This window comes from Sycon ciliatum, chromosome 5 (assembly GCF_964019385.1).
Source record: "Sycon ciliatum chromosome 5, ocSycCili1.1, whole genome shotgun sequence".
Lineage (NCBI taxonomy): Eukaryota > Metazoa > Porifera > Calcarea > Leucosolenida > Sycettidae > Sycon > Sycon ciliatum.
This window is the reverse complement of record NC_088647.1, coordinates 34,797,191-34,823,222: the sequence shown is the minus strand read 5'-3', so window position 1 is coordinate 34,823,222 and position 26,032 is coordinate 34,797,191. Positions and strand designations below refer to the sequence as shown.

At 46.3% G+C, this 26,032-nt stretch overlaps 1 protein-coding gene and 1 long non-coding RNA gene across 2 annotated transcripts in view; one reads left to right on the top strand and one right to left on the bottom strand.

The window, feature by feature from the left end:
• Positions 1-1,834, bottom strand: part of LOC135816744 (uncharacterized) — a 2,280-nt gene extending 446 nt beyond the window's left edge. The window contains exons 1-3 of the long non-coding RNA XR_010553484.1: positions 1,710-1,834; positions 976-1,056; positions 1-82 (exon numbers count right to left, since the gene is read on the bottom strand). The exon at positions 1-82 is cut by the window's left edge and continues 446 nt beyond it. This is a non-coding gene — a long non-coding RNA (uncharacterized LOC135816744). The remainder of the gene's footprint in view (positions 83-975; positions 1,057-1,709) is intronic.
• Positions 1,835-9,740: 7,906 nt separating this feature from the next.
• LOC135817034 (cell adhesion molecule Dscam2-like) overlaps positions 9,741-26,032 on the top strand; it is a 39,472-nt gene continuing 23,180 nt past the window's right edge. Inside the window, exons 1-2 of the mRNA XM_065330136.1 lie at positions 9,741-9,779; positions 10,679-10,766. Coding sequence (XP_065186208.1) covers positions 9,741-9,779; positions 10,679-10,766 — 127 coding nt within the window. The remainder of the gene's footprint in view (positions 9,780-10,678; positions 10,767-26,032) is intronic.

The window sequence follows — 26,032 nt, the reverse complement described above, 5'->3', positions numbered from 1 at the left end:
GAACTGCCGCTGCTCCTCCAATATTCGCAGCTTTGCTGCCACTGTCGTCTGCATGTCTATATCATCCGTCATGGAATTTCCGCTTTGATCGGTAGGCAGAAAAAAACAAAAACAAAATAGGACTATCATCAAACAAATAATTATAATTAAGGCACCTCAATTCCAACTTTCCAAATACGGTCTCTTCGCTGCATACGTCACGCTGATGCAGCGAAGAGACCTTACATGTATTTCGAAAGTTCGAGTTGAGGTACCCTAAATTGGCCTAATCATGTATGAGTGGCTGCAATGGAGTGGGTGAGTTCTTAGAAAAGTCAAACAAACATTGAGGGGATTAGTACTACGCATGTAAGGGCACCAGACCCACAGAGGTACATACATGTGTCATGGACTGTACTTGGAATTGCAGTAAGTGATGTGTGTGCTATTCTACAACAGCGTATTTACCAGATAAAGTTCAGTTGTGGACATTGAATTCTGGTGCGAAACCAAGCAGCCATGGCGCACTGGACTTGCAGCCGTGAGCAGGCATACAGGACACATTCATAATTATTATGACGCGTGGTGGACACTGCTGGTCCATGATCACAGTGTGCATGTGCGCGTGCACGACAGTCGATTCAGCAGAATTTGTCTTGCTGTCTTTTGAAAGCTCAATTTAGGGCTAATAAACCCATCAGAAACTTGGAAATCCGGGGTTTGCATCTGCTTCTTCATATATTTTTCTATGGCACACCTGTCCGAATTTGTGAAACTGGCCATATTTTTAATTCCCTGTCCTTGGACTTTTCTGGTCTCAAATTATGCAAGGAATAATGGCACAGGTCTAACAATGCAAGAAGTACTGTTGCTCTCGCGATGTCTTCAATTATAAGTTCGAGACACCAAAAGGTTAGGGTGCCAGGGTTTTGCTCTTGGCTGAACGGGAAGAGAATTGTTATTTTCTGGATAGGTAGATGTAAAATCAGAATGTACCTGATGAGTATTTCTGGCTCGACAGTGTGAGATGCTGTAGCCTGAAACTGATTCATCTCGTGTCGGCTGTTGTGCTCCTTTCTGCAAAACAAAAAGTAAGAATCGCATGTGTATGCAAAGCCAATCAGGGGTGAAGGGTAGGGATTACGGGCACCACAGTACTGTCGGGCGCTGAAGAACGACCAGGCTATAATTTAACCAAGCACACCAGCATACCAATGTATGCACGGTGACTCAACTGTTTGTAGGCTGTAATACATGAAAAAAGAATGGTCTAGGCTAGGAGGCTGAGCTGACCCCCCCCCCCCCCCATTCTCCCATGACCGACAGTATACTGTACTTTCTAAAAACGGACCTATTGCGGGTTCATGACCTATGAAAGTTAGAATTCATGACTGGAGTATGTCACTACAACTACTCAAACACAATATGCTGTAGACGGCTACCTTGAAGCCTAGTGTGAATACCTAACTAGTAAGTATTCATGATGCATAGCTCTTAAAATTTCACCACTGGAATGCAATGCTTATTCTCAGAATAGACTGCTGACCAGAGTTTGTACACTGCGTGAAATAGCGACATAGTGTGGAGCCGGATCCACAGTTTACTGCAGTAAGGGAAGCAGTAGACATGGATTGCTCAACATACATGTACTTCAAACATTGCACATATATCTAGATTTCCACCATGGAAAAAATGTACTTGAATGTACTTTGAATGAAATCAGGACTTACAGAAAGTTGATAAGTTTGGCCCCTTTTCTCTCTTTCACCACCATCACGATGGCCACAGCCAGGGCGACAAGGAAAAGAACACTTACAGCGATGGTGCCTGACGTTTGCCTACCACACAGACAGTCCGCATCTGTAAAAAAATAAAAAAGGATATGTACAGACATGTGCACAATCTTGGGTGTGTTGGAAAACTTAGATCTTTACACGTCATAATAGTCATCTGATACCGGGTCAATGAGGTCGTCTTTCGTGAATCAAAGCTATGTTTTCCTGACTCCACATGAATCACCGCAACCAGATAAGACCAGATAAGAACGTATGTTGGTACACCACTCAGTGGTGTATGAAGGCCACAGGCGAATGCCGAGTGACTATGCTATATGCAGGAATTGTGCCATCTTGAGACCATCCCAAACCAAGTGAGCTGAAAGCTAGTTGGTGATGGTGTATTGGTGGTATTCCGCTGTAGTAAAGTTCAAAGCACTAGATATGCCAACCTGTGGCAGTGCTCCCCAATCAATCACAGGCATCTATGCATGGTATCTATGTACTTATTCAGCATACTAAGCATTCTATCATCATCTGCATCCATTACAACACTCTGGATAATGCAGAACACTCAAATCCTACATGTATAATATTATATAGGATCCGACAAAAAACTGACATGCGTTCAATACCATCAGGTACTCTTACCGTTTATAATATAGAATACCACGAAAGTTGACGAAGTTCCACACTCGTAAACCCCTGACGTAACAGTCTCCGAGAAAACCAGCTTGAAGTTTCTGGTGGTTCCGGCATTTGCTTTGGGCTGTTTCTCGGAAAACGTAGAAAGCGAATGGTTGCAGAGAGCTTCCCGCTGCACACCACGCCTCCAAGGACATGGAATGTCCGCCGATGAATTCAATTGGGTGATCGCACACAAAAGCATCTCAGTCGGCTTCACATCATACAGAATTTCGCTATACGAAATGGCCCGTCCCGCATAGGTCACACTCACGGACGCTGGATTTGACAAACCGCACATGTACAGTACATTGTACACCAAAGAGCAAAACCGGAAAATTAATGATAAGTGCATACTAGCGACCTTTCTCCACCACCATCGATTAGAATACTTACTCTCGCGGAGGCCATCTACGTTGTTTGAATGGCAAAGAAGAGAAAGGGCTACGGATAGCCAAAGGCAAAGATGCTGAGAGGCGAAAGGGAAAATAGATAGCACAGAGGTCATGGAGCGGGAAGCTACGGTGCATCTGATGTGAACATCGACACTGGCAGCTACATGTACAAGTCATGTGCATGTACATGTAAAATTGAGATAACTTGAAACGGCTACGTACCCTGAGTGAGAACCTGCAGTTGACTTCCATTTTCTGAATTTGTCTCACCATGTTTCTAATATCCGCCCAAACAATGTCTATACTATTACCATCACACAGCGAATTGTGGACCACTTCTCTCCTCTAAGAATATCTATAATATTACCATCACACAGCGAATTGTGGACCACTTCTCTCGTCTCTTTAATTAAAACTGACTTCAAATCTTGAAACTATGCTAGCTTATAATATGTTTTACTTCCACTCAGAGTTACTTGTACATGTTCTAGGAGTAGATACTGTTGATTCGCAGTTGACTTTCTCCTTGATAGATCGTCTCGGCTGCACCCGATGTTATGCATAGTCATTTAGAGAAGTACCCAATACGTATACAGTACCTGCTGTACAGACATGCACATGTAAAGCATACCAGTGAGAGTCGTAGCTAGTACTACTAGTAGTATCATTATTCTGTACTGGTAACTTGCGTGCCGTGTGGTGCATGGTGTGCGTCGAATGTTTTTGCAGTGCGGGTTACCTCTTGACAGGCGCGGTTCAATTACGTAATTATCATTTTTACATGCACATGCACATCCTAGGCGTCAGCTACATGTGCATGCACAGCATACTTGTACATGACAATAATTATTATATACATGTGTCATGTACATGTACATGTATAGACTGTATGTGCTAGATGTGGCTATACTACAGGTGCGTCAGATTTGCATGCATATGTTGGTGTAACATATTTTTACCTGCTGATGTGTCCGTGTGGGTTATGGTCAACTAGTTGAACGTAAACGGGAGGTCCAGAGATGACATCTGCTTATCGATATTTCCAATGTGACAAGTGCGTCAAAACAGGATTAGGAAATTACAACTGTCCAGCCTACATGTGCAGCCATGTAAATTAATGTAGGTAGAATATCCATCCGCCTTGTAAGCTGTTGAATGGTGTAATCCTAGCACAAGTAACTACTAGTAGTTGCGATGTCTAACATGGCTTGTTCGCTATCATCGCTTCAGCGATTGGCAGGAGTATGAGTATGAGTATGAGAATACTCCAAAAGGTACAGCTACATACATGTGCATGCAAGTAAAGTAAAGTAAATATTTATTATCGTGTCCGTTCCCCAAGGGAACTGATGACGGCGGCTAACACCCGGTAAACCCTGGCGGCAGATGCAGCGCCTAGGGAGCCACATTTACATGATTGTGTATATGACTGTGCTCGTACCTGCCCGACTCTTGTGCTCTGGCTTAGAATGACTTTGTAGAATCATGTACAGTGTACATGTACATAGAGATAGTATCTCTGAACCGAGGGCATGTCTTTCTCTTTCGTCTTAAAATACCTTTGTGGTCACATGTACTGCTGAGTTCTCACACAAGGCGAAATCGTTTTTCTGTTGCTGGTGCTCTGCTAGCTGTGGAACTCTCTCCCTGGTGAGGTGCGCACAATCACCCGGCTACCTAAGCATGCATGTGTAACATTCACGCCTGTACGGCTGTAGGGAGTATAGTAGTTGGAGTTACTGCTGATCGCTCTGCTCTCCCTCCCCGTACAGTTCAGTAATCCTCACGTAGTATTTCAGATACATGTACATTGTATTCTCCACCCCCCCCCCGCGTTTACCCTCAATTGTTAGTATCCTAATCTCTTGCTATGTGATTTCATAGCCTTTACTACATTCTTCCATAGCCAATTCTATGCTATCATTTTATTGGGTCGTCATCCTATTCGAATGTGCGAAGTGAAATAAAAACCAATAGCCAACAACAACAAATCCGACTGTTGACAGAAGCAGAAGTAGTACAGTCATGTACAAGTATAAGGACAGGGGGTTCTGGATAGTCCTGTGCCGATAATGCCCGACAAATCAACAGATTTGCCTCGAAAGGTAGCGAAATTGGCAGACTCGTACAGACCTTATGCTGTGATGGCAGGCACTCCCTTGATTTCTGTTTCATTTCTTCGTCCACGTACCAAAAACATACCAGAAATAGTACAAAATCCTGCCAATATTTCTGCCAGCATTATCTGCCAAAAGGCTAGTTTTGGACCACCCTCCAGGTGTTCCAAAATCGTCCTTCTCAAGCACACCTACTGGTGTCGCCTAGAACGCCCCTCTCTCCCCAAATACTCCTCATGAGAGAGTGCAACGACTCATTTCAAAACGCACCCCCTCACCTTATACTACTAACAGACGCCCTGTTGTCTACGTCGCTAACCCTATTGCCATCAACTGATCGAGACAGGGCTGCTAAATCGGGCAGGGGGAGGGGGGGGGGAGTGCTGTAACACTATTGCCCTGTTTTATTCAAACAGCACACCTGCTATCGTTCGTGGGGTAATCAGCCGCGAAGTGCTTTAGCTAATTACCAAATATTGCTCAAAATATGGTCAGGACGGCGGGATAGGTTATTGGTCAGGTATGGAGCCACGGTGGATCCCTAAGCGGCCTGGGAGTAGCCATTGGCGGACTATGCTCGGCCAATCGTCAAATTAATATGCTTTTGATTATGCCACAATTATGCCAACAAATATGCTGAATTATGCTGAATTATGCTCGGTTCCACTATGTATGCACGCTGTACATAGAGGATTGAGAAACCACGCATACACACACGGCCATGGCCTAAGCATAATTTTTGTCTAAACCGAAAGATTATGCCGACCTTACACGTTGGAATCCGTATATTATGCCGGAGCATAATGTTTTGACGAAATCCCAAGATTATGCCAAATATTATGCCGGAATAATCCGCCAAGGACTATGACAAGGAGTCGTAACTGGGGTATTAAAAAACCCATCTGCAGGCTTTCTGACAAAGCTGTATTATGCCCCTAAGCATAATTTTTGTCTAAACCGAAAGATTATGCCGACCTTACACGTTGGAATCTGTATAATTATTATGCCGGAGCATAATTTTTTGATGAAATCCCAAGATTATGCCAAATATTATGCCGGCATAATCCGCCAAGGCCTACCTGGGAGTCCGCCAGGCCGAGTACGCTCGTATTATGTACATGTATGCGCGCAGGATGCGTTCGCACGAGCAGTAATTGTACGGCTCAATTTGTTTCTCCCGATGTCTTGCAAGACGTTACTAGCCAGAGCATATGACCTTTTTAATTAAATGGAATATTTCCTGAGCCACCCAGCAGCAAAGCGCTCTGGTCACGAGCTTGCTGCGTCTTTGTTTTCAGATGCTTGGTTCAAAGCACATGTATCTTATATACACACACAGCAGCATTTACTGGTAAATGCTGCTGTGTGATGATCGCTGAAATGCGTGAAACTTTTAAAAGGTACAGCTAACACAGCCTTTCGCCTCTGTTGTGTGTGTGTGTGTACTGCACTGTACATTAAATTTTGTGCATTGAGCACTCTACCTCGAGCTGCCTAGACTTGCCTTGCTTGTATCTTCACATGCGTAGGTACCTCTTTTCTGTACATGTATATCCTGTTGCGATGAAAAGTCACTACTCTTACTCTTAGCCAAAACTGACCATGCCAAACTCAGGATAAACACTCAGCCAAGTGTCAAACCCAGGCTACCCAGACTTGAGTTCCCCTCATGTTCTTCCAAGTGGACGTAGCTGGATCCATTACAGGGGAAGTATACCCTAAAATCAAATTTTCACCAGTTGTAGTCTTCTGGGTGCTGAGTCGAATGGTCTTGGTCCGAGGAAGCTGCGACGCTCCCTTCCTACTTGAATCCCAATCGGACTCGCGCACGCACTTCCACCGAAACTGGGTGACTGCGCCCTACTAGATGGGGATTTGTATGCAAAATGTCACTAAAAGCGCCATTTCGTTCTTATAAAAGCACGGATGACCGCGATTGGCCCATATGTTGTAGTCTTTTGGACGCTGAGTCGACTGGTTTTGGTCCGAAAAGGCTGCGATGCAGCGTTCCTTCTATATTCCCAATCGAACATGGTTGAACAAGCGGTCACGTGCTCCTGGGTGCCCAAATCACCTGGTCACCGCGCCAGCAGGCGACAACTTTCACACCAAGGTTCAACTCGAGTTCAACTCGAATGACAGGACTGCACCCAAAAAAGGTCAAACAGGCTAGTAAGTTGTACTCCGGCTTCGTCTGGAGACTTGACGTTGCAAATCAACCTTCTCAGTGGATGGTTTCAGACAACATGCTCGCTGCTGTTTAAAGGGGAAGTATACCCTAAAATCAAATTTTCACCAGTTGTAGTCTTCTGGGTGCTGAGTCGAATGGTCTTGGTCCGAGGAAGCTGCGACGCTCCCTTCCTACTTGAATCCCAATCGAACTCGCGCACTTCCACCGAAACTGGGTGACTGCGCCCTACTAGATGGGGATTTGTATGCAAAATGTCACTAAAAGCGCCATTTCGTTCTTATAAAAGCACGGATGACCGCGATTGGCCCATATGTTGTAGTCTTTTGGACGCTGAGTCGACTGGTTTTGGTCCGAAAAGGCTGCGATGCAGCGTTCCTCCTTTATTCCCAATCGAACATGGTTGAACAAGCGGTCACGTGCTCCTGCGTGCCCAAATCACCTGGTCACCGCGCCAGCAGGCGACAACTTTCACACCAAGGTTCAACTCGAGTTGAACTCGAGTGACAGGACTGCACCCAAAAAAGGTCAAACAGGCTAGTAAGTTGTACCCTGCAGGCACGGTGACCAGGTGACTGGTGTACGCAGGAGCACGTGACCGCTTGTTCAACCATGTTCGATTGGGAATAAAGGAGGAACGCTGCATCGCAGCCTTTTCGGACCAAAACCAGTCGACTCAGCGTCCAAAAGACTACAACATATGGGCCAATCGCGGTCATCCGTGCTTTTATAAGAACGAAATGGCGCTTTTAGTGACATTTTGCATACAAATCCCCATCTAGTAGGGCGCAGTCACCCAGTTTCGGTGGAAGTGCGCGAGTTCGATTGGGAATAAAGGAGGAAGGGAGCGTCTCAGCTTTCTCGGACTAAGACCATTCGACTCAGCACCCCGAAGACTACAACTGGTGAAAATTTGATTTTAGGGTATACTTCCCCTTTAAGTTTTTTTCTTCGACGCTTTGGCCTTGATCCAAGACGGCCTTCTTAAATCGACTTTTCCAACTTTCCAACTGGCATTATGGAGTAGTGTGAGCATTATAAGTGGCATTACATCCTCATATATTATTATGAGCATTGCGTTTAGCATTATCACAGCAAATAACTAGCATTACCCGCCCATGCCTACATACACCTCAGTATCTCCTGATGTGCCATCACGGGAAGACTGAGGCCCGGAGCCCGATGCACACCCCACAACGCCGCGGCGAGGCACCCAACCAGGGGGAGCATCAGGCGGAGCATCCGGCACGGAAACTGCGCTAGCAGCGTCACCACCAACATCAACAACCGTGTTCTGCAGGTCAATATTGCCGAAATTAGTGCACTTCCCACCCCTGCCAGGATAACAACATCTCCCCGCCTGGGCACAGGAACAAGATTTGCAGGTGCCGGTGGATTTATTGCGCGAGCAGCAAGGGCGAGCTGCACCGGAACGGGACGACATTTCTCGCGAGCGGCCCAGCAGCGCAGAACGAACGATACGAGGAATGTGCAGGACCCATGCGCCCAGTACAGTACTACTAGTACTAGTAGAGTCTACGCCGACACACCGAAGCCAGCTTCCCAAGAACCCGAGGCCTGTACTAGTCTACGTGCTACTGCAGTTGCCTCCTCAGTCAGTTGTCAATCGTCAGAGCTCCAAATCAAGCAACCATCCTCCACCAGCGCACACCGCTACTCCGCATACGGTTCAGATGGTCGCAAATACCGGGGCTCTACAACCGCTGATATCGTCCACTCAATACTGACAACAGCCCACAGTCTGTAGACTGTAGTTCCGTGAAGCATGGTGTGTTGATGTCAGCACCTGGTGACCTGGGCTAGCTGTAGTCTAGAGTGCAGGGCTAGGATCGTCGGATATCCGGATAGAAGCCATGCGCCATCCCGGCCCCAGGTGCAGTGGTTCAAGTACGTGCACGGGTCGAGTATTGACTGTGCGTGGACCTCCGCTTCAGGAAACGCAACATGCATCACGACGTCCACGTCCAGTTTGCCGAACTGAAATGCGCTTGTCCAGCAACGCGCAATAAATAACTCAGTGCCCTTTCTCTGCAATTCCGGCTGTCATGTCCACCTAGCTAAAACTGTATACGCCGTCTATGTAGCAAGCACAACGGGCGCCAACTGAAGGAGGAGGTTGTCACCAGTGTATTGGCAGTGCCAACATCTGAGCAGTCAGCTCCCTGCCTAGTGGATACGAACAGGAAAATGTTGGTAAGAAAAAACTTAGAAGCTGCGACGAACTTGTGTTTCAAATTATTAAAATAATTTGAAACACTCCACCACACTACACTGCGCTCTTGGGTCACATACACAGCACCGTATTCGTTCTTGGTGAGATATTGCATGCCCTCCAGACAGCTGTTCTCTTACTGCGAGCTCCTCAGTGGAGGTGCATTGTAGATGAGGAAGTAGATAAGAGAATGAATATATTCAATCTGCAGACAGAACAGTTTCGTCCCTTGTGGACTCATCAGCGTAGCACAGAGAAAATGAGGCCGACCCTAATAGCAAGGAAAACTAATAATTCCAAAGCCAGATTTAAACCAGGCCCGAACGTACCTTGCCGGAGTACTCAAACTGACAAGTTAGTGAGCTCTGCATGGCGCAAACAGCAAAGGCACCGCCTCACATGAGTGAGGTGAGTGATTGAGCGAACGAATTATTTGTAGGGCAAAGGTGCTGCAGTTGCGCACTTTCTAAGTTTCTACATATAAATGATGCGTAGCTAAAGAAGGTCATGGTAGCAAAATTTCTATAAAACTGTCCAATAACCTTCTGGGACACAAACCAGTGTCAGTACATGTATATATTTGGCAGTAACTGCAGAAAAAACCCCGTCACCATGCCTGTTACTTGGATTCATGGTATGTGTTACAGTCTACCTTGTTCTTTGATTAAATTATGTTAGCCACACACCCTATGGCCTATTCTGTGATGGAGTGCCTGACTTCAGTTGGGGAGGGAAAGGCAGTGCGGGGGAGTAGATAACCATTGTCCCTGCTGTGTCCAATGTTTCGAAACGAGAGGTCTAACAGCGTCTCCGTCAAACAGTGGCAATTGACTATGGTCATAGTATGGGTTGACTTCACTTACAACAAACAGGACATGGAATGATGAAGCAACAAACTAGGTATCAATCAAGTTGAAGTACCTGTACCCGCATTCTTTGAAGTATTGGTGTGTGTGTAATGGCTACTAAGAATAGTCCGATGGGAGCGCATGGAGGAGAAGAGGAAGAGAGATTGTATCAAACTATGTAATATGAATATATTGACTGAATAGATTCTAATCGGCTCTCGCGGGACTTTCACCAGGGAAAATCGTCTCAGCGACGATGATGAGCTAAGGAGAACATTGAAAACGTGTAACGTACATTGGTGTATGTGTGTATGTGTGTGCGTGTGTGTATGTGTGTGTGTGTGTGTGTGTGTGTGTGTGTGTCCATGTCTATATGCATGCGTGTCTCGGTGCGCCTGTGTCTGTATGAGCGCATGATTTGGGTATGTGGGTATGCATGTCTGTATTTTTCTCATGCAGTACACAAATGGTCAACATTTTTCCCAACACATCTTCTCAGTGTTGATCTTGCTGGGAATGCTATTGGCAGTGCAGAGTCAGCATGAAAGTAAGTACATGTACATGTATAAAGTTATGTTATGGATTAATTATAGTATAAAAAACCTCCAGTCAATCACTCATATAAAAACCTGGTGCTATAAAAACCTGTATAAAAAACCTGGTGCTATAAAACACCGCTTTTTAGGAAAAAAACAATCTAGCATGGTAATACAGAACAAAAACAGCATAACGAGAAAAAAAACTGAATAACAATAATATTACAAAATTGAACGACACGAAAGGCAGAAAGTGGGTCCTCCGATCTATTCTCCGCTCTTATGCATCGGTTAGAAGTCACCCACCGTAAATTACTTCGATTAATATTTCGCATGCCCCCTCTGACCTCCTCTCAGACGCTATACATTTTGGCTTCCTCTTCCACTCTCTCAGAACGCTTTCCCCACTCGGCATGCAAATTCATTCACCATATTAAGCTTCAACTTGCTCCTCCTCATGCACTTGCGCATTTAAGCTGGTTCAATAATAGCTCGCGTACTAGATGTTCTCTCCATTTCCCACTTGCCAGATCATCGATCCTTTTAAAATCCCCTCTGTTCAAGTCCTACTCTCATTGGTTCCGTCTTCCGCAGGAGGTAAAGTCTCGTGACACGTTCGCTGCATTTTGTTCCATTCTGCCCGCACCTAAGTTGAATTGAATTGAATTCGTTGTTTTCCATTGCTAGCCTAATCTTCATACTGCTCTCTCCGGGTTTCTTTAGTACTCCTTTTGTTTTGTTTTGTTTTCTCTTTTTCTTCTCCTTCTTTTTCTCAGTTGTCCCCACCATGGCTGGTTAAAATCGCCCGCATCACATGCTTATTGGCACTGTCATCGTGATTGTGGAATAATAAAAAATATAATAAAAAAGTGAGCACAAATAAGCTTACTCCTGCTTCTCCTCGGCTTCCTTCTTGGGTTTTTTCTTAAGCTTTAAACTGAGTCGCTTCTTCCTCTCCTCAGGCGTGGGAGCCATCATGTTGATAGTGACATTAGATCAATTTGACCATTGAGCCGAAAGAACTGATGGAATGGGACTGGCTGCAGCAGGCTGGCGAGATGGTTCGCAAACGGGTGGCGGTGCAACTTGTTCAAGCATGGTGGGCTGCCTTACAGGTACTGGTTCTTCATTTTCTGTGCCGATCGCTTTAGCCAGTGACACAACATCCTTCGCACTTGGTCTGTCATAAGCCTCAAGCGACTGAATGTTGCGGTGTCCACTAATGGCGATAATCTTCCGATCTTCTGTCCCGGCTTCCTTTATGTGCACAATGGAAGTGACGCGCACACAATGGTTTGTGTATAGTTTCGACAGATTCGCAGATTCAGACACGTCTTTCATCATTTTGCCTACAAACACAAAACACAGACACAAAACAAAAAATCGTAAGAATTTAAAAATATATTAAATTAAAGCGGACAACTGTGGACAACAGGAGCCTCCAAACCAGTCCGCTTTCTCTCTTTTAGCACAGCATCCAAAAGTTTGGTGGACCTGTTGAAAGCCGGACCTTGCAGGCTTATTCCTCGCTCTAGAGAGTTCAGGTGGCGTTGAAATGCCCCGCGAGCAGCAATCATACTTGAACGCTTGTACTCGGATTTGTCCTGCTTTTTAGCCGAGCAGTAGAAGTCTTTGAGCAGGCCCGCAAGTTCTCCCCGTGACATTTTTCCAGTCGCAAGATTTGCTATTCGTTTGCAAGAAATCGGAAAAAAACAGTCAACCAGAATTCCGTTGCCGTTTTGGTTGACTTCGGCACTGCGCACTCCAACAGCTCATCTTTCCTTGCGGAACTTAAAGGTTCAAAACGCGAAGACTCAGCCATAGTTCTTCAAAAGCAAAAAAGTTACAAGGAAATGAAAAAGGCAACGTTCTTGCTCAATGCACATGGAAATGACAAGGAATTACTGCGCATGTGCCCCCCTTTACCCAGACGTACGTACATAAGTCATGTGCAAATAAGAATCGTTTTTTTATACTATAATTTAAAATGTAGGTTTGCAGCGTACGGCAAACCGTAGTTATTGCGGACAACCAAGCAGCAGGCAAAAGCCACGAGCGTGGCTAGCCGCGCAACAATGGGGGTGTCTGGCATGCAATGGCGGGCAACCGTACTAGGGAAAGCCCAGGTTGCACCAGGAGCACTAGTACGCCCACAGGTGAGGCCATATTTGCATGACGGTTGCAGTGCTAGTATTAATGCAAGGATTACGGCAGACAGGGCGCATGCATGGTGCCCAGTCCTTATATTAGGAAGCAGGCCCTTTCGTGGCACGAAAGGGCTCCAGCCGCAGCGCGCGTACTAAGTCTCAGCCAAGCGGCAATGCATAGTACTAACCGAGCATGCAAGATAAAACTGCAACAAGGCGGTACGGGGTAAGGACTAGTACAGTGCCAGGCAGAGACAGGCGGTATGGCGGAGAAATGCATATCAATGTATGGAAAAGGCGAAGTCCCCGGGGGCCATCGGACCCACGATAACCATATATAACAGACACCACCATGCTTAATGGAGACCTGTGCTTATAATAGAGAATATACGGTATATGGAAAATATGGCGAGAGAGTTCACCAGGTAAGGTGGGCTGTGGGCAGGAAGACAGAAAATAGAGGACCCAGAATGGGCCGCATAAGCGCGTGGCAAGCGCAAATGGTGTAAGACGTACTCACGAAGGACACCACGCGAGAGTGCGGCAGCATGGCCTGTGTACGAGAGTACGATGCCGGGGCAACGCAGGGCGGACCAAGCTGTGGTGGTGCTACACAGCCTACAGGCACGAAGCACCTCAGCAGTTGGAGGTGGCGATCGCAGTGTCAGCATCAGTTCTGGCAGCTAGCAGCAGCAGATGGGCTTGCTTATTTTTCTCAATATTATCAACGAGGAGCAGCAGGCAACCCTCGTTTGGTATTGGTATTGGTATTGATTTATTTGAATTCGGTATCTCAACAGTACATTGTACAACTTGGGAAGATCCGAATGACATAGATACATAAACATAAAAGTTTCACAATGGTGATTGCATGATCACATGGCAAAGCAACAAAAATGCAACCCCATTCTTCAGTGCTATGATGGGTGTGTCTCGGGGGGGGGAGGGGCGATAAATCGAATATAAGCTGAGTCCAGAGTGTTTACGGGGGAAAAAACCCTCGGCAAAAAACCCTCGGCGAATACATGTACGTGTATACGGTATATTATGGAGTAAAAGCTGCACTTCGATTTTTTTGACCCGAAATCCATACATCCAGCGCATTTATCATGGTGAATTCGACCATCGTAGTATAAACCATACCGGCTTCTTTCGGTTGAATTTCTGGTGTTAAAAGTGAGGCTTAACCCTTTACCATCCGACCAAATTTCCCCAGCAGTCCCAAATGCAATAATTCTCACCTTATTCTGAGAATATCTTCGGTTCTAATCACCCAATTTTCACTATCTTGGGCATTCTGGAAAGCTCTCCACGAGCTGCGTACATTGAGCTCAAACAGGACACTACCGAGATCACATATCCAGCGCCAGGGAGCTTCAAATACACCCCATCGCTGTATATACGAGGAAATTCTCTCCTCGTCAGCCATTTCTCACTCCTTCATCGTAAACATTCCAATTGTTTTGCTTGAGTTTCTTTTCATGCTGCCAACGCGCTCGAAGCATGCCACAGTGACTCAGCATGTCAGGAGAGGGGAAAATCCCCGCTCAAGGTCAGTCACTCGGAAAGAAATTCGACTTTTGCCGTAGCTGAAATGTCGAGCGAAATATCTTTGGAATTCGACATCGCAGCTCTTTATCGATTGATGCAATGGAAAGCTGGGCTCTTCGGCTTCTTCCTAGATACTTAGTTCTTTAAATTCCGCCAAGAATCGATCGAGTTACGAATGTTTTAGTGTATGCATGTCCATCGATCTCTAGAGATCGATTCAAGTACACACGGATGGTAAAGGGTTAAGGAAATATTTTCGGACAAAGCCGAATTTCGAGCTTTCGTACGGATTTTATTTTCGCACAGTGCTGCATGCTAAATGCACGTGTTCGCAAGCAGTACGCATGTATACTATTGTCAAGAGTACATAACCAAGAGTACTGCTTGCGAACACATGCATTTAGCATGCAACACTGTACGGAAATAGAATCCGTACGAAAGCTCGAAATTCGGCAGAAATTTTCCTGCTATACAGTAGGTAAGTTACGGTCAGAGTCAGCTGCAGAAGTGCTCGATACCATGATTGATGTTAGTCAGAACTAGTAACATTTTGGTCCCTCCTCTTGGATCCTCCTTTTGTACATGAAAAGCATGTTTTGGAGATGACCCTTTCGACTCAGCCTTTTCAAAAATTCCATTTTGCTGTTCAATTTAGAAACAGAGCCCTGCGCAATGCACCCAGATAAGTCCTATGCGCGATTGCAAATAAAAACAATTCAGAATCCTTCCTGGGTAGAAAGAAGGCGGAACGGCCCAAACGGAACCTTTTCAGAGATCTGTTTACACACATTCATTACGCACAATCCTGGCAGCGTAAGCAAATGCCATTACATGAATGTAATATGGGCACCACGGATGGCCACAGCCATCAAAGATAGGACAAAAGCCATCCTTTGCCTCTATATCTTGGCTTTTTGTGCTGTAGTGTACATAAAGCTGTTCTTAAAAAATGTTCCCTACTGCCAAAAATGTATTGTCGCTCTGCACTATCCTATGCTGTGGCTTGCTAGGAACACTCTGCTTGCACGCCTGTTTTTTCTTGACCATTGACTGCGTCTTCCCCTTGTATTCTTTTTATTAAAATGAGTGCCTCTCAGTATGGTGGTAGTCCTGGCTATTTCTATGCTGTCTGTATGTTGTTGGTCACTAGTGTTGCCTGATGATTGCGAAAGCATGACGCTTTAGGTAGCGACGAACAAGCCTTGATTGCCTTTGTTATCCTATGTCATTGTTCACTATTAAATTACTATTAAAGAAAAGAGAAAGGAGCAAGAAACTACAAAATGTTTAGTCACCTCCACCATTGCCCTGCAATAATAAGAAACTACAAGGTTAATTAATTATTTCGAAAGAAAAGGTGTCAGCACCGACGCAATTCACACAGTCAAGTAAGCCAATTTGGTAACCGAACGTTTTCGTTCCCTTCTCATTATGGGTAAGTACAGGGAATATTGGAAAAATGTCAAAATACAGCAATGTATAGAGCTACAGCAAAAGCATAGATCGAGAACCTCACGCTATACGCGTGGAAACAAAAAAAACCCTGATTGCTCATTGTTAGAATGTCAGGTCTTTATTGTCATCTCCAGTGTCGCAGCTCTTGACCCGTCCTTTCCACTGGGCAGTCGCCTTCCAGTCACTTCCGATGCCGGAGATCCTGACTCGTCCCTTCCACCACACCGTCTGGTCACTCGTCCGGTGTCTGATTCTTCCGTTATCTTGATCAGTGGCAGTAGAAAGTATTAGGCGTGTACCAACTCACTGACGTCATCGATGACGTCATAGCGATTTAACCCTAAAAACCGGGGCGTTTTAACCCTAATTTTTTTCCGATTTACGGCAATTTTTGGCGATTTACGGTAAATTTTTGCGATTTAACCTAAAATCGGAGCGTTTTACACATGACGTCATCGATGACGTAATGCGATTTAACCCTAAAACCTGGGCGTTTTAACCCTAAATTGTGCGATTTAACCCTAAATCTGTACGTTTAACCCTAAAAATCGCGGCATACTAACCCTAATAATCCCTGTAACCCTAACCCTATCACCATGACGATAACCCTAACCCTAGGGCTATCACCATGGCGATAACCCTAATATTCCTGACGATGATAACCCTAACCCTATCAACATGACGATAACCCTAACCCTAGGGCTATTACCATGACGATAACCCTAATATTCCTGATAACCCTAACCCTATCAACATGACGATAACCCTAACCCTAGGGCTATCACCATGACGATAACCCTAATATTCCTGATAACCCTAACCCTAGGGCTATCACCATGACGATAACCCTAATATTCCGGATGATGATAACCCTATCACCATGGCGATAACCCTAATATTTCTGATAACACCTAACCCTATCACCATGGCGATAACCCTAATAATCCTGATAACCATAACCCTAATATTCCTGATAACCCTATCACCATGGCGATAACCCTAATATTTCTGGTGATGATAACCCTAATATTTCGAGAGACGATAACCCTAGTAACCCTATCACCATGACAATCCTATTACCATGCCAACTCTACTCTTTTTATGTGTGCAGGTACTACAGATCACAACGGCAACAACAACACTCAGCAAACCCTAATAATCATCTTATATGTGTACAAGTCCTATTTGCCCTAGATCTAGTTGTTACGTGCACAGATCCTATCGTTATTCTTATAATTATTATGTGTGTGTGCGTACAGGTCCTATATACCCTATTAGCAAATCTTGTTGTTATGTGTACAGATCCTATCGTTTTGCTAACACAATCACCATCGCAACCGCCTTCAACACTTTGATGACGACCGTAATAACCCAATCACCACCACATACGTGTCTACAGGTACTGGAGAGTCGGTGGAAAAAAATCCTTCCCCCGATTTACCTAACAGCAAGACTTAGTAAACTATTTTACTTACCTTGCACGAATTTATACAACAATTCAATCAGGGGGAGGATCATGCTCATCACCAGGTAAGATGCACATGTGCATTCACACGCGCAGATGTATGACGAAAGTGTTCTAGCTGGAAACGGTGAAAAATTACGAACAAATAAATCAAACGCTGGAAAATTACGAAAAAATAAATATGTCTATATATGGAATCAGACTACGAGCAAGAATTGCGTACGATCCTAATCGGATAGACATGCAATGGCCGACGATCACATACCTTGTACGAAGCAATGCTGCAAGGAGATGAAGAGGGATGTCCGTCTCTTGTCCGACTAAACGACTAGGCGAAAATAATTCCAGGACTACATGAAAAAAGGAACACTGTCACTACGAAATGATTTGAGGAAATGAAGATTGCTTCCATATACGTGCACACCACTTGCTTCGACGAGTTTGAAATTTTCAAGTTCGTACGCATCAAACCACAAAGCCAGGCAAAACGGGAGTCGCGTACCGGATACGCATCAAAAGCTCGCCCGAGCCCTCGCGTACGCCGGTCAAAAGGTTAAGAGGAGTGCGTCGTACGCGGCCACACTATCTGCATAAGGGAGTAATAAAAAACTTCATTTTACTCCTCGCTATGCTCGAAAATTTTAAAATCAACATATCTGTGCTAAATGTGTGTGTGTGTCTGGATGGGGGTCGAGTACTCATTCGATTGCATGTTCCGAGTCGATGGGTTTGGCATGTTGAAGTTCGATGTCATTGACGTAGTGGGTAGCTGCAAGTTCGTTGAACAGGTTCGGGTGGACGTGCATGGCTTTATCGTAGTTAGCACCTTTAAATTTATGCACGAGCTCCGTGCACGTCCGGGCAGCCGGGGCCAGCCGGGGGCAGCCGGGCTCGGCGGCTCTGCATTATAGACGGATGCAGGTGGTGCATCGACGCCATTTCCCAAACATCATGGATCTGTGTGATCAATTCGATGCGCTCATCAATTACGTTCGGCAGCCAAAGGGCTCTCCGACACGTGACGATGGTTGCAATCACGTGACCGAGGCAGTGATAGATGGACACTACGTGTGCACGTCGTGTGCGCACGTGATCGACCAGCACGTGTACGCACCAGAGCATGATTTTCAAAAGCGGTGCATGCCAGAAAAAAGATGCTATCAATCTCGGCAGCGCCTCCTAGGCGTCGACAGGCATCTGATTAGTTTTCTGAAGAAAACAACCATTGGTGACTTTCTCTCAGCTCACTTCAACCTTCACCCCCTGCAAGAAACGTTACATTCTCTGAAGAAATCCTGTTTGTACAAAAGTCTCAACTATGCTATTGCACTATCGTGTCTCCTGTTCGATTGCAATTATATCGTTCAGAAGCGCCTTCCTTCCACGCAGCAACGTTTCCTGGCTACGGTTTGCGCGAATGTTCAAACCCTTGCCGGTGAGTTTTTCTCTCCTTTGGTGTCTTCATTTCATGGAGAGTTCCCGTCAGCTCACACCGCAACACGTGACGACCGCTCGTAAAAATCTACACCACCTGAGCGACGACGATTCTAAAATTCTAATCTCTATCGTCGACGCCTATTGCTGGGAGACGCACCCTCTATCCCATCTGATCGACAACTTTCACTCGCAGCATCAGGACTTGCAGTGCATCCTATACGACTTTGCGAAAATCGCATGCGATCGACAGCCATCGATACGACAGAGACACGTTCGAGCGTGCCGGAGGCACGTCCGGGCAGCCGGGCAGCGCGTGCCGGAGGCACGTCCGGGCAGCCAGCAGCCGGGGGCCAGCAGCCAGGCAGCCGGGGGCCAGCAGCCGGGGGCCAGCAGCCAGGCAGCCGGGGGCCAGCAGCCGGGGGCCAGCAGCCGGGCAGCCGGGGGCCAGCAGCCGGGCAGCCGGGGGCCAGCAGCCGGGCAGCCGGGGGCCAGCAGCCAGCTGCCGGGGGGTACGACGAAGACGTACGTCAACATGTCGAGACGGGTCAAAGACATGTCCCGACATGAGCGCGTATGGGGGTAGTATGTAAGGGATGAGAAAGTCTAAACATTCTACAGTATTCTCTCATCGTCGACATGTCTCCAACGTATCAGCGCAGCAAATCGTCGCAGGGTGGTCGGAAACCGAGACAGCCAAAGGCCCCACAGTCTCCGGTACGGCAATACCTTGGCAGCAACGGATCGGATCCTCACCCCACGACGATGCCGTTTACGAGACTGCTCATCGCCGACGGACTCTTTGCAGGAATTCAAGTCAAATACGTCAAGCGTGGAGATAAGTACTTTGCATCGGACGGTTCGAGCTGGAAGTCGTACTTTCCCACGGGTGCCATTCCGACGGCACGCGTGCAAGCATCACCATGCCTGACCGGAGAGCCGGAACCTAACCTGTATCTGCAGATCAACGAGAGCACGGAAGAGATCATGAAAGCCATCCTCACCGCCATCCCGAGCATCAGAGCTTCTCTAGACGCGGGATTCATCACCTGCATGAAGACGAATTTCTACCCGATGCAACGAGGTCAACAGACGGAAAGCGGGACGAGAATCTTCATGAACGTCAGATCCGAGAAGAGCAGGCGTCAGCAGGCCGCAATGCAGTACTTTCATCAACACCTGCTAGCCACCATCCCCGTCAACATCTACGTCTCGGCCATAACCTGCTCCGACCGAGGCCTATTGAAAGTCAAGCTCTGTTGCAGTCCAGCAGACTCTACCGATACTCAACTCCGGCCGATCGATCCATCGCTGGACGAGAAGGCCGAGTTTGACGACGTGATACCACTTCTCTCCAAGGTGTACGGTCTGTGGGCCTACTCTCAGAAGGTAGATGATGACGTCATCAAAGTCTTTGATGTATAGCAATATCATTCCTATACAATTTGAATAAAAATATTTAATCCTACTACTATCGAGAGATGTGTTCTTGTTGTAAAGATGGCTAGACGACGGGGGCGTCGCAGACGACTGCAGTATGGGGGCGGCGAAGGAGCCGAAGCAGGTCTTGAGATAGGCATGAAACTTATTGAGAATGCACCGGAGATTATCGATAAACTGAAAAAAGTCTTTGGACATCGGAAAAAGCATGAGGGTCGATGGCTGTCCCCTAAGATAAAGAAGCTGTATCAAGTCTATGTCAGAGCAAAGAAGGCGCACGAAAGATCTCCTGGGAATATGAAGTTGCAGCAAGACTATCTTAGAGCGGAGCAGGCGCTGCAAAGAGCGAGGGACAGAATCATAGCTTAAAAAATAAATACTGCTATCAAACTGATGTACCAACGATCACGGTCGACGGAATCAAGAATGGCGCTCATGTGGAAAAATCAAACGCAAAGCGCATACATCTCCCCCTGGGATCCTGCAACAGCTGAAGGCCTAGCCAAAGAGTTGTCAGACTTGAAAGAAAATGCCATCCGCAGAGATGGTTCAATTTCTATGGATGCACGACTCAACATGGGCTACAACGCCGTATGTTTTATGGGTGATGACGTGAGGAGCGTTACTTGCGCTGTAACGCGCGGCGCAATGGTGGAACACGTTCGCAATGCCATAGAGAATAAGGTAGATTCATCAACATTACAAGAGCAAACCGCTTCCCTCAGGGCCGCCATGATGGAAGCGACCGATAACGTCAGCGAAAACACCAAACGTATGCTACATCTTCGGAGAGATATCGAAGGAATTTTTTCTCCCCTACTTATAGAGCGCACTGCAGACTTGACAGGTAACTACTGGGGTAGCGACATCCTCTTGGAAGGATTAAGACCTCCGAATTCTCAGTTTGTTTCGTACGCAGTGCTGGTGAAATGTTGGGAAACGCGCGCTCCTGAACGTGTCGTATGGTTGGATGCGAAGCAAGTCCCCGGAGTATTTACTTTCCTCAAGACAGAGTCTGAAGATTCGATTCCTTGGATGCACATCACCAGGAGCTTGAATTCGTCGACCGTCGGACCGTTTACTATCGGAGAAACTTGGATCTATAAAGCTCTGTATCTCGTAAAACCTTCAGAATAATACCGCCATGTCCGTTATTCTCACGGCTGTGAACAATGCTGCAGGTGTGACCGATGGACTCTACACGCCACATTTTACGTTGGGCATACGAGAATTTGATTCCCGTAATAAAACGATTAGTCTGGAGGGTGCCCAGTTCGAATTGCATCGAGATAACATCACCTCGAGAACGAAGAAAATCCGGATCGAAATCGTTGACACCCCAGGGCAATCGAAAAAACCTCGTGGCAAAAATCACACCATAGTTCTGCCCACTGGAACGTACGAGACCGCGGAACAGTTGCGTGACATGTTGAATGCACGCCTGAATCAACGCAGCTTGAACAACGTAACGTTTAGTTATTCTCGTGCAACCGGGAAATTTAGTCTCGCTATGAATGCGGGAGTTCGAGTGGTGTTTGACAGCAATTCACCGAATCAAGTCCTCGGCATCGGGAACTTGGGAAAGGGTGAATATACCATCCAAGCACCGGGCGGTGAGTTTCCCTATCCAGTAGATCTCAGCGATGGAGTGCGTCAAGTCCTCCTCTACACGGATAGCATACCGCATTCTATCGAGTACGAGAACAACACGGATTCTCGTCTGCTGAAAGCTTTTCCCATTATAACGCAACACGGTGTAAACAACTACGTGTTTTCCAATGCTGACGAGCGCATCATGCTCCCGTATGAGAATCTCAATTCCATATCATTTTGGTTAAAGTATAACACGGGGGAGTATATCTCAACCGGTTTTCCCATTTATCTGGACATGCGCATACGTCCGATTAAGTGAAATTTAATAAAAAATTAAAAAAAAAATTAAAAAATTCTTCACTCTGTTCAAGAGACCAGGGTTGTGCAATGGCTCAGGAAGTGTTCACTCCCAGGGGTCCGGAGGCCTTCACGGGCCTCCTGTCCAAGACCAATATCGTGCAAGGGTCGATAAAAGAACGTAGCGAGCGTAAAGTCACACTCTTGGAAGGTGGTCGCAGCGTTCGTCTTTTCGATTCTGATAATGCCACCCCTCCTTCGCTCAACAGCGAAATCAACATTTCCACACCAAATTTGCTAGCCCTCAACGAAAGCTATTTTCTAGTGAAACTAAAGTATACGATCAAGAACAAGGCCGATGACGCTTGGGGAAAGTTTGTGTGTACGACGTCTCCCGCCTTTTCTTGGTTCAAGAACATGCGCGTCGAGATTAACGGAATCGAGGTCACGCAATCGAGCAAAGTATCTGATTTTCAAATTGTACAACATTTGCTCAGCATGATGGAAAGCGATCCCGATCGGCTGGCTTATACGGACAAGGACGTGTACGGCCTTCAAAAACTAGACCCCGCACTAGGAATAAAAGATGTCGATCTCGGACAATATCAGTATGGGAAGAATCGGAAGCGAGGTTATGCATTCGCGACAAATGCTTCTAGTGCCGATGCTGGGGCTCCAGACTTTGCGGCAAATAACACTTTGAAAAGAACTCCTACGATGCATCTTACTTCGGAGACGGGATACGGGGATGCAGTCGAGTCCAACGGTAGGAGAGTGGCCGAAGGAAAATATCAATTTAAAATGAGGCCATTCGTTCCGTTCTTCAACGCTGACGACTCCTGGCTTCCCCCCAACACTCAAGTCAAAATACGATTCGATCTCCCGCAACAAGAGCTTACGCGCTACGTAATCGCTTCGAGCTTGGGCGCTGCAGATGCTACACGTTTGAAAGAGGTACAAATCGATCTGGAACAGCTGGATTTGGTGTACGCTACGTACAGATTGGATCCAGACATGACCGACAAGATCACGTTACCTCGAGAACTATACTATCACACGTGGTGCCCCAGACTCGTGCAAAAAACCATTTCTGATGCGCAAGGAACGATCGAAATTCTGCAAAATGCCGACATCCCCAGAAGAATGATTCTCTTCTTTACCGATCTTGATCTGGGGAAAACCCCGACCGGTGCATACGGAAATAATGCGTATAATTGCTCCAATCGTCTAGCAATGGTGCATGGAGGTTTAACGCAGCTTCGTGTGATGGTAAACGACGAACCGGTGTTCGATAGCCCCCTGCGATTTGAGTGGGCGCTAGGTGCTGGAGACGGATACTACGATCCTGATAAATCGTCGTATCTTCGTGCTCTGTCTCTGGTTCAAAACTTTTTCGGGAAAGGCTACCGGAAAGAGGTTCCCATCGATTCCAAGGACTTCTGCAACACGTACTTTATGATACCGATCAGTCTGAATTTAGACAAGCATCTGGACAACCCGAAGCTGCGCGGTAATTTGAGCATCGACTATCAGTTCACCGACAATCAGGCTGCTCCCGTTCGAGCGCCCGGTAGCGGACAAAACAAGAGCTTGAAGGCCAACCTGCTCTGCCTCGACAAGTACATGTACACGTTCAGCAAGGATCAGGGTATCAAGTACGAAGTTGTTTAAAAAAATTAATATGGAAATAAAAATTGTAAAAAAATTCATCACTAACATTAATGAAGCGATAGTCGGAATAATGTATGAGGGGGGTGATTTACGTACCATTCCACGCCCTCCATCAAACAGTGGAGGTGCTAGATCTACGAGAGACGTGACTCGCAGCAGCATGATGGATCCGGTAATGTTACAAATGTTAACTCAGAGAGGTGGTCTCTCGTCCTATTCCGGGGGGAGTTCGGTGAACGAAGGTGTCCTGAACGTGCAGATGAAAAAGTCCGCAACCAGATTACCTCAAAGAGGTGGGAGAACTCGGAGTCGGAGAAGGAGAACGCCGGGAATTCGAGGAAGAGGTTTCGGAAGCTTTTTGAAGAAAGCTGCACGATTTGGTGCTAAAGCGCTAAAGAGCGACACCGGTAGAGCGCTGGTGAAAAACCTCGGTAAGAGAGCCGGGACTGCGCTGTTGAACAAGGCTATGAACAAGGCCAGTCGCATGGGTCTATCCGACGACATGCGAGAAGGACTTCAAAGTCGCCTGAAGCAAGGTTTGGACGTCGGACTCGACACGGGCCTTGATAAAATTTCATCGATTGCAGGTAGCGGCGGTATGACCCGTCCTGAAAGCCTTTTCGCACAAAAAATACTGCGCAACATTAACTAGTAGTGCAGGAAGCATGGATTTCATTTCTCTACTTTCCAAGCCGTCGAGGGTCGTAAACAAGGTGAGCGGCAGCGGGCGAAGAGCATTGAAACGCGACTCACGACAAGAAGCAAGCGAGGGTACACCGAAACGATCGATACCAGTGCACACGGGCGGGTTGAAAATGCCCGGATTGAAGTTCGAAAGGAAGCCGTGGTTTTCGGAACTCATACCCACCCTGAAGCAATGGGGTCAGAATGTGATGTTTTTAGGTCAAAGCAACATGGGTAAATCCTACTTCATGAGGAAGCTCTTGAGTGAAGTGAAGCCCGAATGCCTCGTAGTCATTTCGAACACGTCAGCTGATCAGTACAATCTAGAAGGCCTAAAGTCCTTCAAGCACTACTCCGTCATGCCGGAGTGCATCGAAGACATGGAATTGGAACCTCAAACCTACGTGATCATAGACGATATACGCATTATGGGGTTGAAGCACGGCAGCCAGCGAGAATGTCTCTACAAGTTTTTCACGATGTACAGTCATCATCATCAGCTGAACGTCTTTTTCCTTTCCCAGAGCTTCAACAACATGAAGGATATGAAGATCAACGCTAATTTCCTGTACTTGTTTCGCTTCACCGACAGGAGTAACATCAAGCGGTATTTGAATACGCTTTTTGGCGGCTCATCGGTAAAATCTGCCCTGACTTTCAAACTTTATGAAAAGCTGTTGACTATGTGTCAGAGACCAATTCTTGCCATAGACTGTTCTAAGAACACCTACTCAACTTATTGTGATGGAGAAAGCAATAAAGTTAATTTCGAATGAATCGGTCTATTTTCTAAACTTCTTCACTTTTGGCCTAAAACTTAGCCTAAATTTTAGCCTGAAAACCACCCCAAAATCTAGCGCAAATTTTGGCCAATTCCCAAAAAAAAAAAAAAAAAAAAAACCTCGTATACATTTGAGTACGCTCGGTGCGAGTCATGGACCACTTACTCGTACAATTTTCATCGGGGTTACCCAGTACTATAAGGGCTATAAATAAAAAGGGTTTGTTCAGAATACCGAAGAAGAAACGACTTCTCGTTCTAAAACACATTCAAGAGCACCCCGAATACGTAGTAGTCAAGAGGCGCAGGACTTGGGAAGTCTTGGGCACCGCTCCCCCGATGACGCAGAAGGGAGGTAACAGCTACAACGCTTTTCTGAAAAATGCCAAAAAAGTTCTTTCCAACGTACCCGGAAATCCGCTGGAAAATGTCAGTCTTTTGGAGCTGCAAAAAGATGCTCAGATCAAACGGCTTTACGAGGATGTCTTCAAGCACAACCAGGATCTGATAGGGTACGACTCGGTGAGAAATGCGATCGCATCGACCATCCTCAACTACGATGGTAGCAGCGGTCAGATACGAGATTCTCGATCGGATGCGCGAAGGAAAAGAGCTGATGCTGGTACAGTGACGGCGGCATCTTCTGCCAGTTCATGGGGATTGAGTCGCCCTCACGAATTCGATCTATGGACTCTTCAGCTGATGGATAATTTACTCAAAGAAAAGGATATACCTGAGGAATTCCTACAAAGCCCATAC